The sequence below is a fragment of the Trachurus japonicus genome, chromosome 10 (genome assembly GCF_045865225.1).
Source record: "Trachurus japonicus isolate A0001 chromosome 10, Traja_1.0".
NCBI classification, from domain to species: Eukaryota; Metazoa; Chordata; class Actinopteri; order Carangiformes; family Carangidae; genus Trachurus; species Trachurus japonicus.
This window is the reverse complement of record NC_140916.1, coordinates 26,841,504-26,853,472: the sequence shown is the minus strand read 5'-3', so window position 1 is coordinate 26,853,472 and position 11,969 is coordinate 26,841,504. Positions and strand designations below refer to the sequence as shown.

The 11,969-nt window shown below is 40.4% G+C and overlaps 1 protein-coding gene across 2 annotated transcripts in view; it reads right to left on the bottom strand.

The window, feature by feature from the left end:
- Positions 1 to 7,390: 7,390 nt before the first annotated feature.
- The window catches only part of psd2 (pleckstrin and Sec7 domain containing 2), a 37,294-nt gene continuing 32,715 nt past the window's right edge, over positions 7,391 to 11,969 (bottom strand). For both annotated transcript variants that reach the window (XM_085788474.1, XM_085788475.1), the window contains exons 13-15: positions 11,314 to 11,458; positions 10,905 to 11,048; positions 7,391 to 10,474 (exon numbers count right to left, since the gene is read on the bottom strand). In XM_085788474.1, the coding sequence (XP_085644600.1) occupies positions 10,244 to 10,474; positions 10,905 to 11,048; positions 11,314 to 11,458 (520 nt within the window). In that variant the 3' untranslated portion in view covers positions 7,391 to 10,243. The remainder of the gene's footprint in view (positions 10,475 to 10,904; positions 11,049 to 11,313; positions 11,459 to 11,969) is intronic.

Here is an 11,969-nt window from a genome sequence, read left to right as displayed (position 1 = left end):
GAGGACAGGGACATTTGAGTCCCCCTCTATCATAAGGTAAGTAAAGTAGTGATAGTCATGTCCGGGGACGTCTATTATTCCACAAGAATCTAACGAATAGTCTTTTAAGCTGAGTGAACAGGTTACTTGGAGGAGGAAGTGGAAGGTTTTGAAACAAATACAACAATTTGGGCATTATATTCATTTTGAGGACGTTAATTTTTTCCTATTAGTGACATGGGTATGGGTGTCCACCTTTCCAGTAATTTTGAGATTTCTTGTAGTAATGGTTCATAATTACTGGCTACAATATATTTAAGTTGTGGGACAATTTGAATGCCTAGATATGTAAAGCAATCCACAATTTTAAATTGAGTGGCTGCTTTAGGAGGACTTTTATTTTCTAACTGATTTAAGAACATTATTGATGATTTTGATTTGTTTAATTTATATCCTGAGATTTTTCCAAATACCTTAAGGAGTTCTAATAGTTCAGAAATGGATTTTTCCGTCTCTTTAAGGAATATGATTACGTCATCTGCAAATAGAGCCAGACGATGTTCCTGTTGTCCAACTGATATGCCTGTTATATTTTGGTGTGTTCTTACTGCTATTGCCAATGGTTCTATAGCCATAATGAAAAGGAGAGGGGATAGGGGATCTCCTTGTCTACATCCTCTTTGTATCCTAATGGTTTTGGATGTATTACGGTTAGTCATGATTTCCACATATGGTTCTGTATATAGTAGTTTTATCCATTTATTAAAGTTTTCTCCAAAGCCAAAACGACTGAGGATTTCAAATAAATAAAGCCATTCTACTCTGTCAAAGGCTTTTTCAGCGTCCAATGACAGTAATGCTGTATCTGCTGCTCCCTTCTCCTCAAATAATATATTTAGAATTCTCCTAACATTATGGAAGCCATGCCTACCTTGTACAAAGCCATTTTGGTCTTTGTCAATAATATAATATAATATAATATATTCGGAATTAATTTCTCCAGTCTCCTGGCTATTATTTTACTCAAAATTTTTAAATCCACATTTAAAAGACTGATTGGCCTAAAGTTTTCACAGTAATGTTCCATCAGCAGTTTTGCATTACATTTCCTACGGTGTCATGTATTCTTCGGTACCTCAGTCTGGATGATTATCTGACTGGATCTTCTTGATGAAGCGCTCGGCTTCGTCGGCGCTGTTAAAGATGTGTGAGCGCTCTTTGTAGGTAACAATAAGCCGGCCAGGAGGGATCATACCGTACCGGAGCCCCAGTGAACGGAGTTGTCGCCTCACCTCCTCAAACTCTTTTATTTTCTTGTGCGTCTCTGCGGTCGTGTCTTGGTAGAATCTCACCGGTTGATTTTTGTAGAGGACTTGTTTTTTCGCCCTGGCCGCTCTCATCACCGCTTCTTTGTCTTTGTAGTTCAGAAACTTCATTATGAGGGTTCTAGGTGCGGAGTCAGTCTTATGTTGTTTTCTTGGTCCAAGCCTGTGTGCTCTTTCCACCGTGATTTTCCCCCAGAGCGACTGAAGCTCCAGCGCCTCCGGTATCCAGCTCTCCAGGAATCCACAGGTGTCTTCACCTTCCGCGCCCTCGGGTAGATTTACAAGCCGTACATTGGAGCGACGTGAACGAGCCTCCAGGTCCAATACTTTTTCTTCCAGATCTTTATTTTTCCCCTCTAGGGTTTTCACCTTCTTCTGGAGCGTAGTCACATCATCTTCTGTTGTTGATATTCTCGTCTCCGCCTGCGTAATTCTTTCTGAGCAGTCTGTAATGTCTCTCCTTACATTTTCAACTGCGGAGAGGATGCCGTCAAATTTGGATGAGATCTCAGTCTTCATGGTGTTAATAGCTGCCAGTATTGTTGTCAAAGAGGTGCCGGGCTCTTCCCTGGCGTTAGTGTTTCCCTCTGACTGTTTCTCAGGGCTAGCCATAGGGCTAGCGCCAGCGCTAGCTTCCATGGCGTCCTTGTTAGCGGTTAGCTTGGCTTTGGCAGTCGGAGTTGTAAAATTAGTTACTTTGGTCTTAAACCCCAGTGCTGTAGTTAGGCTGAATGACGCACAATTGGTCTATTTTAGCAAGGATTTAAACCGTTTAGTAGCAGAGCAGTCTTACACACGTCTACTCAGCAAGCCGCCATAACCGGAAGTCTGCATGCATCTTTTGATCATAAGAAGAGTAAATGTAAGCACGGCAACATTTGTTGCTGCGTAACACATAGTCAAATAGTGTTATCCTAGAGTTTTAGCTGTTTATTCTATTGATCTTGTGTTTTTTCTGACCTAAAAAAAGTGATGTGTGCTGTGTGAGTGTGTGTGTGTTGTGACGTGGTGACCAGCCGCATCCAATATACCAGATTTTGTGACCTATGGTCCAACTGCAGTAGGCTATACAAACTAAACCTGACCCTGTTGATCTGTTCTGCTGATGTATCCTACTCTGAGGGAGCTCATTGTTGAGATGCCAAATGTCTATTCAATGCAAACCAAAGGGAAGGCACTTGATCGGAGCATGGATGAGTTGCTGACTTTTTATGGGATTCTGCTCACATATAGCTAGTAGTAGTAGTAGTAGTAGTAGTAGTAGTAGTAGTATGGCAAGCATGGCTGCAGGCAGTTTATCAGGGGCATACCATTCTGGTTTGGGTACAAGTTGTGGAGCCTTGCTTCACCCACATTGTGCATGTTTCACATGAAGCACACACATCTGCCTTAAAGTGGCCTGGGACAGGCCCAAGTGTAGTGCTTGGTCTAACTAAACAGGTAGAAGTTCCTCCAGGATGCACATTTGTGCATGCCTTGTTAAAATATATTACAGTATGCATGTTAGTGTTAGTTTTTAATTTTTTATATGTGTAAATAGGTAAAATTAAAGAATTTGTGGAAATTTAGACTATGCAGTTTCCCACCGGCAACAATTGTTGCAGAGTATAAAACCAACATTTTCACCAACAAAACCAACACGAAATGAAGAAAATCATATTACAGACAGTATGTGTTAGGGAGGTCCAAGGAGTGAAATGCATTTTGCAGGGAAATTTTTTTGATTTAACTGGCTAATTACAGAGTAGGGGAGACCGGGGTTGGTTGGCTACAGGGGTTGGTTGGCACACCCCTGTTTTCTGGCCTCCTGTTGGTCACAGACTCACAAATGTGACATCAAAATGACCATCTTTTTGAGCTGCACTTATCTAGTTTGTTAAAACATCTGAAAATTACTCACTTTTTTGCTGAGGGCAAAAAATCTGTTTTTTAGTACCAAAAGTAAAAAATTGCCCCCCGCACTTAAAGTGTTATAAAATTGCTTTGGATAAAGATATTGGAAATGTGTTACTTCCAGTTTGTAGAGATAGGAGTCAGCTTCAATTTGATATGAAACTTGAAAGTCTTTGATGAGTGATGTTAACTGGGCAACATCATATATTCACAAAAGTGGGTTTGTTTTGGTCGGGGTTGGTTGGCACACTCATGTCGGGGTTGGTTGGCACACACAAACCAACCCCAAAATGCAGTATACATATATTAAATGTGATTAAACATAATTTCATACAATTCAGTGCACTGAGTGCAAGAAATGGGCACATGACTTATGCAGTGAAATGGGCCACAAAGCCTGTATATGCCAATACTGTAATTCCAGTGATTCTATATAGGCCTTAATGTAAATAATCTGCATCCACCGCACACAGCAAATCTAAAACACAGTGAGATGGAAAGACATAAAAATACAAAGAGGTGATATGCTATATTTAAGAATAAATTATATGTTCATTGAATATTTTCTCTTTAAAAAAAAAAAAAAAGAAGCTCAAATCATTTACTGTTTGATGTTCTGTGTACGTGTTATCTTGTTCGTGGCCTTAAATGCCCTGTTTTAGTGTTATACATGCAAAGATATGCATGCACTATGCTATCTCCTTAAATTTGAATATATTGGAATTAAATTTCCAATTTATTATTATATTGGTTGCTTCATCCATTAATTTTTACATTGTGCCAACCAACCCCATGAAGTGTGCCAACCAACCCCGTGTCGGGGCTGGTTGGCACAAGTGCGCAGTATGATTTTATTCATAAATAAATTGATTTTAGAATATAACTGTGGACATGGAAATGTGTTTAGTTAAAGCTGACACCTTAACCTTTCATTTGATGCTGGTTTGAGTATTCTCACATAAATGATGCCAGAGTGCTATGGCAAAGAGTGAAAAGTGTGCCAACCAACCCCGGTCTCCCCTAAGGGGGTAATGTCTTTAGGAGCACAGGCATATTGTAGCCTATCACATTTAAACACACACACACACACACACACACACACACACACACACACACACACACACACACACACACACACACACACACACAATATGGAATTCACCATTAGCCAATGTTTAAGACATTTTATAAAAATCATGTAACCTCTGTTCAGCCAAGTCTCTCTGTTGTCTTTGTAGTATATTTTTTGTAAAGTTATCAAGATGGCAAAGCATCTGAATGACTACAATGAGAAGTATGCAAGAACACACTGAGAAAAACTCAAGACCCCGGAAGCACCTACTATGAACATTTATACTTTTCCTTCTACTGTATGTATGATACATAAATTTGCCATTAGTTACGTACGTTGAGGTTAGGCAGCTACATTGCAGTGTGTTTCACTTTTAAATAAAAAACATTACTGAAACAAATTTATTTAAAAACACTTAGCCTACCTTTTTCCAGAGCCCCATGGTGCTGCTGTTTTGTGATTTCCAGGTGAATAATGCTTCTTTCTCCTTTTTAATGCAGCATTTCACCTGCTTCCTCAAATGTTTAATTTCCCCAGCTGGAAACTTGCTTCCCCAACTTTGGTGTGTTCATGTGCGTGGAAACAAAATGGAGGTTATAAAGATGCGTTGTATTTTATTGCTCAGTGCATTAAAACAACATGTTTATGTTTCTAATATTGGTAAAGGTTAACTGATCTAACCTATGTAGGCACCACATGTCATGTGACATTTACCAAGGGCTTCAGGGGAAGATTTTACACCATTAGGGGCCTAATCATTAATCAAAAGTTTTTCATTAACCATGGATCTATTAGCCTTCTATTAGCCTATGCTATTAACCAAATGTTTACCTGTGGCGCCATGTTTCTTCGTCAATGATGTCACAGCTGGCAAGTTACGTAGCCTACCAAAATGTGGCTGACTAAAAAAAAAGAAGGACGTTTTATATAAAAACATTTTATAAGAACATCGGCCATTTTGACATGTTGCAGTAGAAAAACACAGGTGTCGATGGTGAAATTAATTAGCACCTGTAACATGAATGGTCAAACTGGCACCTAGCAAAACGACCCATGAGGCAACACTTTCTTAAAGTAACACTAACACATTATTTTTTTCAAAACAAACGCGCGCGCGCGCACACACACACACACACACACACACACACACACACACCAGTGCTAACTCCAAGGATGCTCATTATTGATCCTACTCTACCTATGAAAGTAGCTAGTCCCTGGGGAACATCACAAATGATTTCATTATTAATTAAGAAGGAAAGAAAAATATTTGTTTAAAATGTGCCGCATTCAAAGGCCCATTGTCCATGGTTATGCTAAATATGTAACAACATTTGTCCATGTTATGCTGCCAATCTAAGGACATGAAGGCTGAGAACATATGCTTAATTAGCCTACAGTAATATGGCTTTATGAAATTACGTATATCATTTCAGTAAAAGCAGTTTCCAAATAATAAATCAATGTTTACTGAGACACTGCTGGATGTATTGGCAGTCAATGTCATGATGTGGAATAGTAGCCTACTATTTGAAAGATGTGGGAGCTGAAAAACATGTCTGCTGATGCAGGGAAAACACTGTAAGACACCAGAGGGAAAGACCTAAACAAAGTGGTGTGTTTTTTAACTTTAGATTTGAGGCATTAAAAGACAGTGAAGTAGGCTAGCAGCAGTGTAATGCTGCCCAATGCATGTCGTTAACAGAAGAAGATATAAACTGCTAAACATTTATTCATACCATAAGTGTCATGCAGCAGACTTTATCATGGGTTGCAGCTCCCTCTGTAAAGGTGAACAACAATGAATGGTCTATTGGCTGTGGCTATATGGTATTTGAACACAATACAAAACGTTGGCCTTGTTAGACTACCAGCTGCCTGATTCTGGCACAATAAGCGTTTAAATTTAAAAACTTTGAAAATTCCTACCAAAGCAACAGTACATGCTACAGTTTTGAAACTTTCACCAAAATGTCCCCCCAATACCTACTGCTGAAACTTTTGTCCACTTAAACTCATCACAAATTATGAAGTCCATCACTCTTTTCTTTCTTTTTTTTTTTTCAAAAACTGTAAAACTTATTGAATCTATCTCCCACAATTTTTGCTCAATTGACACCAAACTTGCTGGAGAGCATCTCCAGATGGTCTTCCACAAACGGTCCACACAGATTTTTGATTTATCGAAAATTGAGCCTAGCTATAGTGAATTAAGATGTTTGACTGTAAACAGTAAACAGTACTGTAAACATATAACATTCAATTCTTGCTAAATACATTTCCAATCTTCCTGGGAAAAAAATCAAGAATATTTTGGAGTCATGGTTGATGAAGTTTGGCAAATATCAGAATTTTATCTCAAAAACTGAATTTTTGAGAACATTTTGAAATCTGCTCTCATGGGAACAACTGCAGTCAATGTAAGAGTGGTATTTTTAAACATCATATTTTCTCTTATGACGCAAAACACTTATCGTTAAAAACAAATCACCAACATTTCCATGCTGTCAAGATGCAATTTATCTATTATCAGATTTTTCTTTAGATAACAGAATTTCTGACATTTTGATAATTTTTGAAATCTGCCTTGACAGCTGCTGCCTGGCTTTGACTCCCTGAGTCTATTTGAGAAGTCACACAACAGGTTTGACTTCCAGTCAATTAGCTCAGTGAGTTAGGAGCTGGTTTTTGGTGTCGGAGGATATGGGTTCAAGTGCCAGCAAGGGTGATGATGATGACATATCAAAATTTCAGATGTCCTTAACTGGAAACACAAGACAATAGTCCTAATGGCACACCTCTAAATTTCATAACAAATCAATCATATGTTGATTTTTTTTAAACTTTCAAACTGCCTAACTTTGCCTAAAATTGCACAGCCCCGACCATTGCTGCACAGCAGCTATAATTTAGCTCTTATTTTTAGGCTAAAAAATAACGAGCATCTTCTAAATCTAAAGAGTGTGCTAACCCATGGTGGAAATGCTGATTAGGTCCTGAACAAAGAATTGTTCAGAATATTTCACTGATACCTACACAATCAGAGAAGTCGTTCACACCCAGATCATTTTCCAGCAGACCCGATGATCCAAATAAATCACAACCACAATTATCTGTATAAAAGCTTACTTTATGAAGCACAGACTAAATATTCAGTAAATATGTCCTTTACATAGTATGAGCATCCTGTCAAAAACAGTTCAGATATACAAACAAAACAAACAAAAAGGTTCATTGCTGACATCAAAGTGCCGAAGTTGTCATTTTTTAAATAAAACATAACAATCAACAAATTTTCCTCTATCCTATATTACAGCACAGGCCTATCCTAGAACATTGGGAAACAATTGTTAGCACAACAGCCAAAGTGACTATATGGGGAAGTCTCCCTGTAAGAAAGCAGTTTTATCCTATCAATACAGCTTTATAAAATGGTACTTCCTCTCTCAAAACTCAGCTCTGTTTCAGCATTTTGGTCTGTACAAGGATCCAGTTCCAGGATTCCAGCTGTGACTCCAGGTTTCCAGCCAAGTCTCAAGAGGATCTCAGATCCCATCAGTCACTATTAAAATGATATAAGAAGCAGCAGAAGCGCTGTGTCCAGAGCCAAAGATATGATTATTCTTACTGTCGACCCTCAGCTCTGGTTACGTCAACATGCTTCTGTGCCACATGGCTGAGCGCGGGGGGCACTAAGCTCACTGATCTACAGTTGTGTCACAAGCAAGGTATGTAGAAACAGTAAAGTTGTGTGTGTGTGTGTGTGTATGTGTGCGTTTGTGTATGTACTGTATGTATATGTGTGTTTTGGTGGGTTAGGATCCATTAAGGTGCTCACAAGTAGCAGTACCACCATTCCCACCACCACATCCCCAAAACATTATACAAGTCCACCCTTATGTGTTGTGTTTCTCTGTTTGGAAAAATGTGTGCTGGACATCCGTTGTGCCTGTTCTTGGCTGGTAAAGACTGGTCTTACTTAAAAAACCAAACCAGTTTCCTCTTCTCAGAAAACAAGTCTCTCCTCCTCCACCACCACCTCCTCCTGCTCCTCCTCACCCATGTGGAGGGTGTTTTGATGGCTACTCTGCTGGTTGAGTTGTTTTGCTGCGGTTGCCCTCTCCTCTCCTGTATGCATTGCTGACAGGTTTCTTGACTTTAGCACACTAAGCATGAGCAGTCCTGCTGCTACACTCCGCAATCAGCCAGTTTCTGCCTAAGATATGCCACGGCCTGTTTTCTCAAAAACATCTCCATCTGATAGGAATGACTGCAGTGGAACAAATACACCGGTACAGATAAATGCCCGATACAAGGCCAAACAGGCTATAATAAGAGGTCCATGTAACGTGTTTTAAATGAGAGCAGAGATCAGTTCGATTTTCAGGTTTGTTTCTTTCTTCACAAGGATGATGGGAGCATTTGTGTTGAAGACGCTTTTGAGAAATCCAGGCCTGACTGTGACAGCACTCTTATTCAGCAGAAGGCCTTTCGATTATTTCTCACCGAACATGCTCAATAAATTCTTCATAAAAAGACGTGACCCTGCTATATTTACCTCTTCCTGTTGCCTACAGCTTCAACATCTCAACTAGAACCACTAAAAAGCATGCCAGCGTACACATGCACACACACATACACACACACACACACACTCCCATACACACAAATTCATGTGCAAACACACACACTCATACTGTATACCTCCCACCCACACGTTCTTGTTCTGTCCTTCACTTCGATCTTCAGAAAACCTCACACCCAACCATAAACAGTTACGTATCAGCTCCACCAGCTCAGTGCACTCTATCATGACACAAGAAGAGTTGTTTGTGGGATAAATGGCACAGTGCTTTCATTCAGTCACATCCTATTATCCTTTTTTTCTTTTCTTTCAGTTGTTAAAAACAAACAGAATAATTGAGTACATGTCAGTATTTGGGGTAGCGGCAGTTCAAAATTCACAGAAGCAGACTTGTGATCTCTCTGACAAGCGAGTGTGTACCACACTCAAACTCCCTCAACATCTAGTGTCGAGGTGCCCTTGACTAAGGCACTCAACCTCCAGTTTCTCTGGTGGAGAAGCTCAGTGAACAATTAACACCACGGTTTGACTTGGCAGCTCCTTAATGCATGGGAATTTATGTAACAATGAGCATCCAGAAGGAAATTGCTGGAAAGAGCATGTCCACTATGTGTAAACCCTCCCTGGGGTGAATACAGGAATATTAAATAAATAAATAAATATGCTATACATGACAGGGAGTTGATCCTTCTGAGTTCTTTTCAGAGTTTTTTGTAACTCCAGGGCAGATATGTTGTATCTTCACACACCACACTCCACCCAAACTGTAGGTCCATACACACTCCTGTGAGCGGCTCGGTGCGTTAACAATGAATGGAAAACAAAAGGCCAAAATGCTACAGTAGTACCATCTCCACCACGTCCACCTCACGTCAAGACAGGACAGAGAGGACAGAAGTGAAGCAGTCTGTGTCTCTTTCTTTGTTCCGTTTACGGCCTTAAAGACTAAGACATTATAAATAACTCAAGCTAACAACAAGTTTCAACAGAAGAAAACTGCATCGCTTTGAGTTTTCAAAATAATACTGATAATGTTGTGATCACAGTTATGATCATTTTAATGTGCAATAATAAAAGTTCGACGTTCAAAGAACTGAGGTTTGGCAGGGTCACTTGGTGGGGGGTCAGGGGTGGGCTCATCATCCTCTTCATCTATTGCTCAAGGACAGAAATTATCACCGGGGCTGATAAATTCTGGGAAGGATGGTGACGTACATTTCTCCTGTAGCAGCCCCCTCTCTCACTGAATGTACAACAAGAGGAATGGAGGAGCCAAAACACAAAACGCTAACATAAAACCCAGTAGTAGGAGTACGGGGGATTAAGCTAGTTTGGCTGGGAGGGATGTTGCTTCATGGGGCTGAGGTCTCTGGTCCTCCTCCCTCCCTCTCAGCTCCTCTGTCCCGGGGCAGGGCACTCAGCCGCCCTCCCGTTCAGCCCGCCGTGCGCCTGGCTGATGGACGGAGAAGACTGGGTCTTGCGCAAGTGGCACTCGCGGCCGCCCAAGCCACCTTCCATGATCAGGCCGCCCATCACGCTCGCCTCGATCTTCTCAAGGTCGTCCGTCTCGGCACGGATCTTGGCCTGCAGGAGGCTGATGTACGTCTCATACCGAGTCTTCTGCTCAGAGAGAGGGAGGGAGACATGGGTGAGTTAAGATGGAGAGACAGACAGACAGAAGGACAAAGACTACTGGTCTGATCTACAACTGTTTGGATATTGTTACCTTGCAGCTGTGAGAAATTTTTGGTTTTGGTTTTGTGCAACATTTTGTCTAACTAAAGAGGCTTAAATATAAAGACTGACAGCTTCACTTAAAAACAAGAGTCTTGATGCTGCAAATTATTAAACGTTCACATTCATATTTAAACTAAAAAGGCTTCACAGAAGACATTAATTCTGTTGGTGAGGCATTTTCTATGCTAGAACAGTAATTATAGGACACAGATGAGCAGAAAACAGAAGACAACGCTTTGCTGCTTTCTGCTTTAAAAAACATACACACACACACACACACAGACAAAAATGGTCAAATGTTGGAAGCTTGTACCTCGTACGTTAGGTAGTGCTCTTTGAGTCGGTACTCCTCCCACTCACGGCTTTTAGGGTCGACTGAGGGTGGGTTTTTCCGGTGCTCCTCCAGCTCCTGGCTCATCTGCTTCAGTTTACTCTCATGACTCAGCAGCTGCTCCTCCTGCACCAACCGCAGCACAGACAAAAACCAGAAGCCCCCCCAAAACAACCAATCAGACGTCAGCAGACACAAATAGAATATGTAAAAATGTCCAACCCTGTCTGAAGGATTTCTAAAGTAGAGGGATTGTGCATGTTGCTGTGATGCACTAAATAAAACACTGATAGTAGTATTGACAGTTTTAAATTATATTTCTAGAGATTAAGTAAAATATAATCCAGATAAGTGAGACAGCTGCTTCCTGATGTATAATGTGTGTGTGTACCTGGTTGAGTCTCGTGGATGACGATGGCAGGATGGGTCGACAGAATTTCTTCATGGAGCCGATGGCGGCGGGGAAGGCCGGAGCAGAGAAAAGCGCCGCCACCAGGTTTATCCGGAAGATCCAAGACATCATCTCTTCCTCACTCCTGCAAGAGGGAGAGAGAAGGATGACCGGGGAGAGAAGAGGTGAGATCAGAGAAGACAAATCACTCAACCAACAGTATGTGTGTTTAAGTGGTGAACACCTGAGTTTTGTCAAATTCAAGCAAACTTCTTCAAAAAGAGCAGTAAACTGAATGGCAGCAAAATAATAATTATTCAACTATATTCAGAATGGATCTTAGATTAAGTGACATTAGCATCTCCAACAAATGTCAGCCTTTATTTTTTGACATTAAGCAGTTTCCATTTGCACATAAAAAAGAAACAGGAGAGTAAATTTAACACTATTGTTTGCTCCTGGCTGAGGTGAAACAGTTGGTGAATCAACAAAACCAAAATGGAACAAAATTCAATTAATTGGTAAATGTGACTTGTACCAATTCTTCAATTTCAGGTCATGGTAGTTGATGTAAACACACGTGAATTTGTGTTGTCTTTTTTCCTGAACTTCAACTTCAGTGGAGTTTAAATTGAAATTAAAAACGTTCACATCCC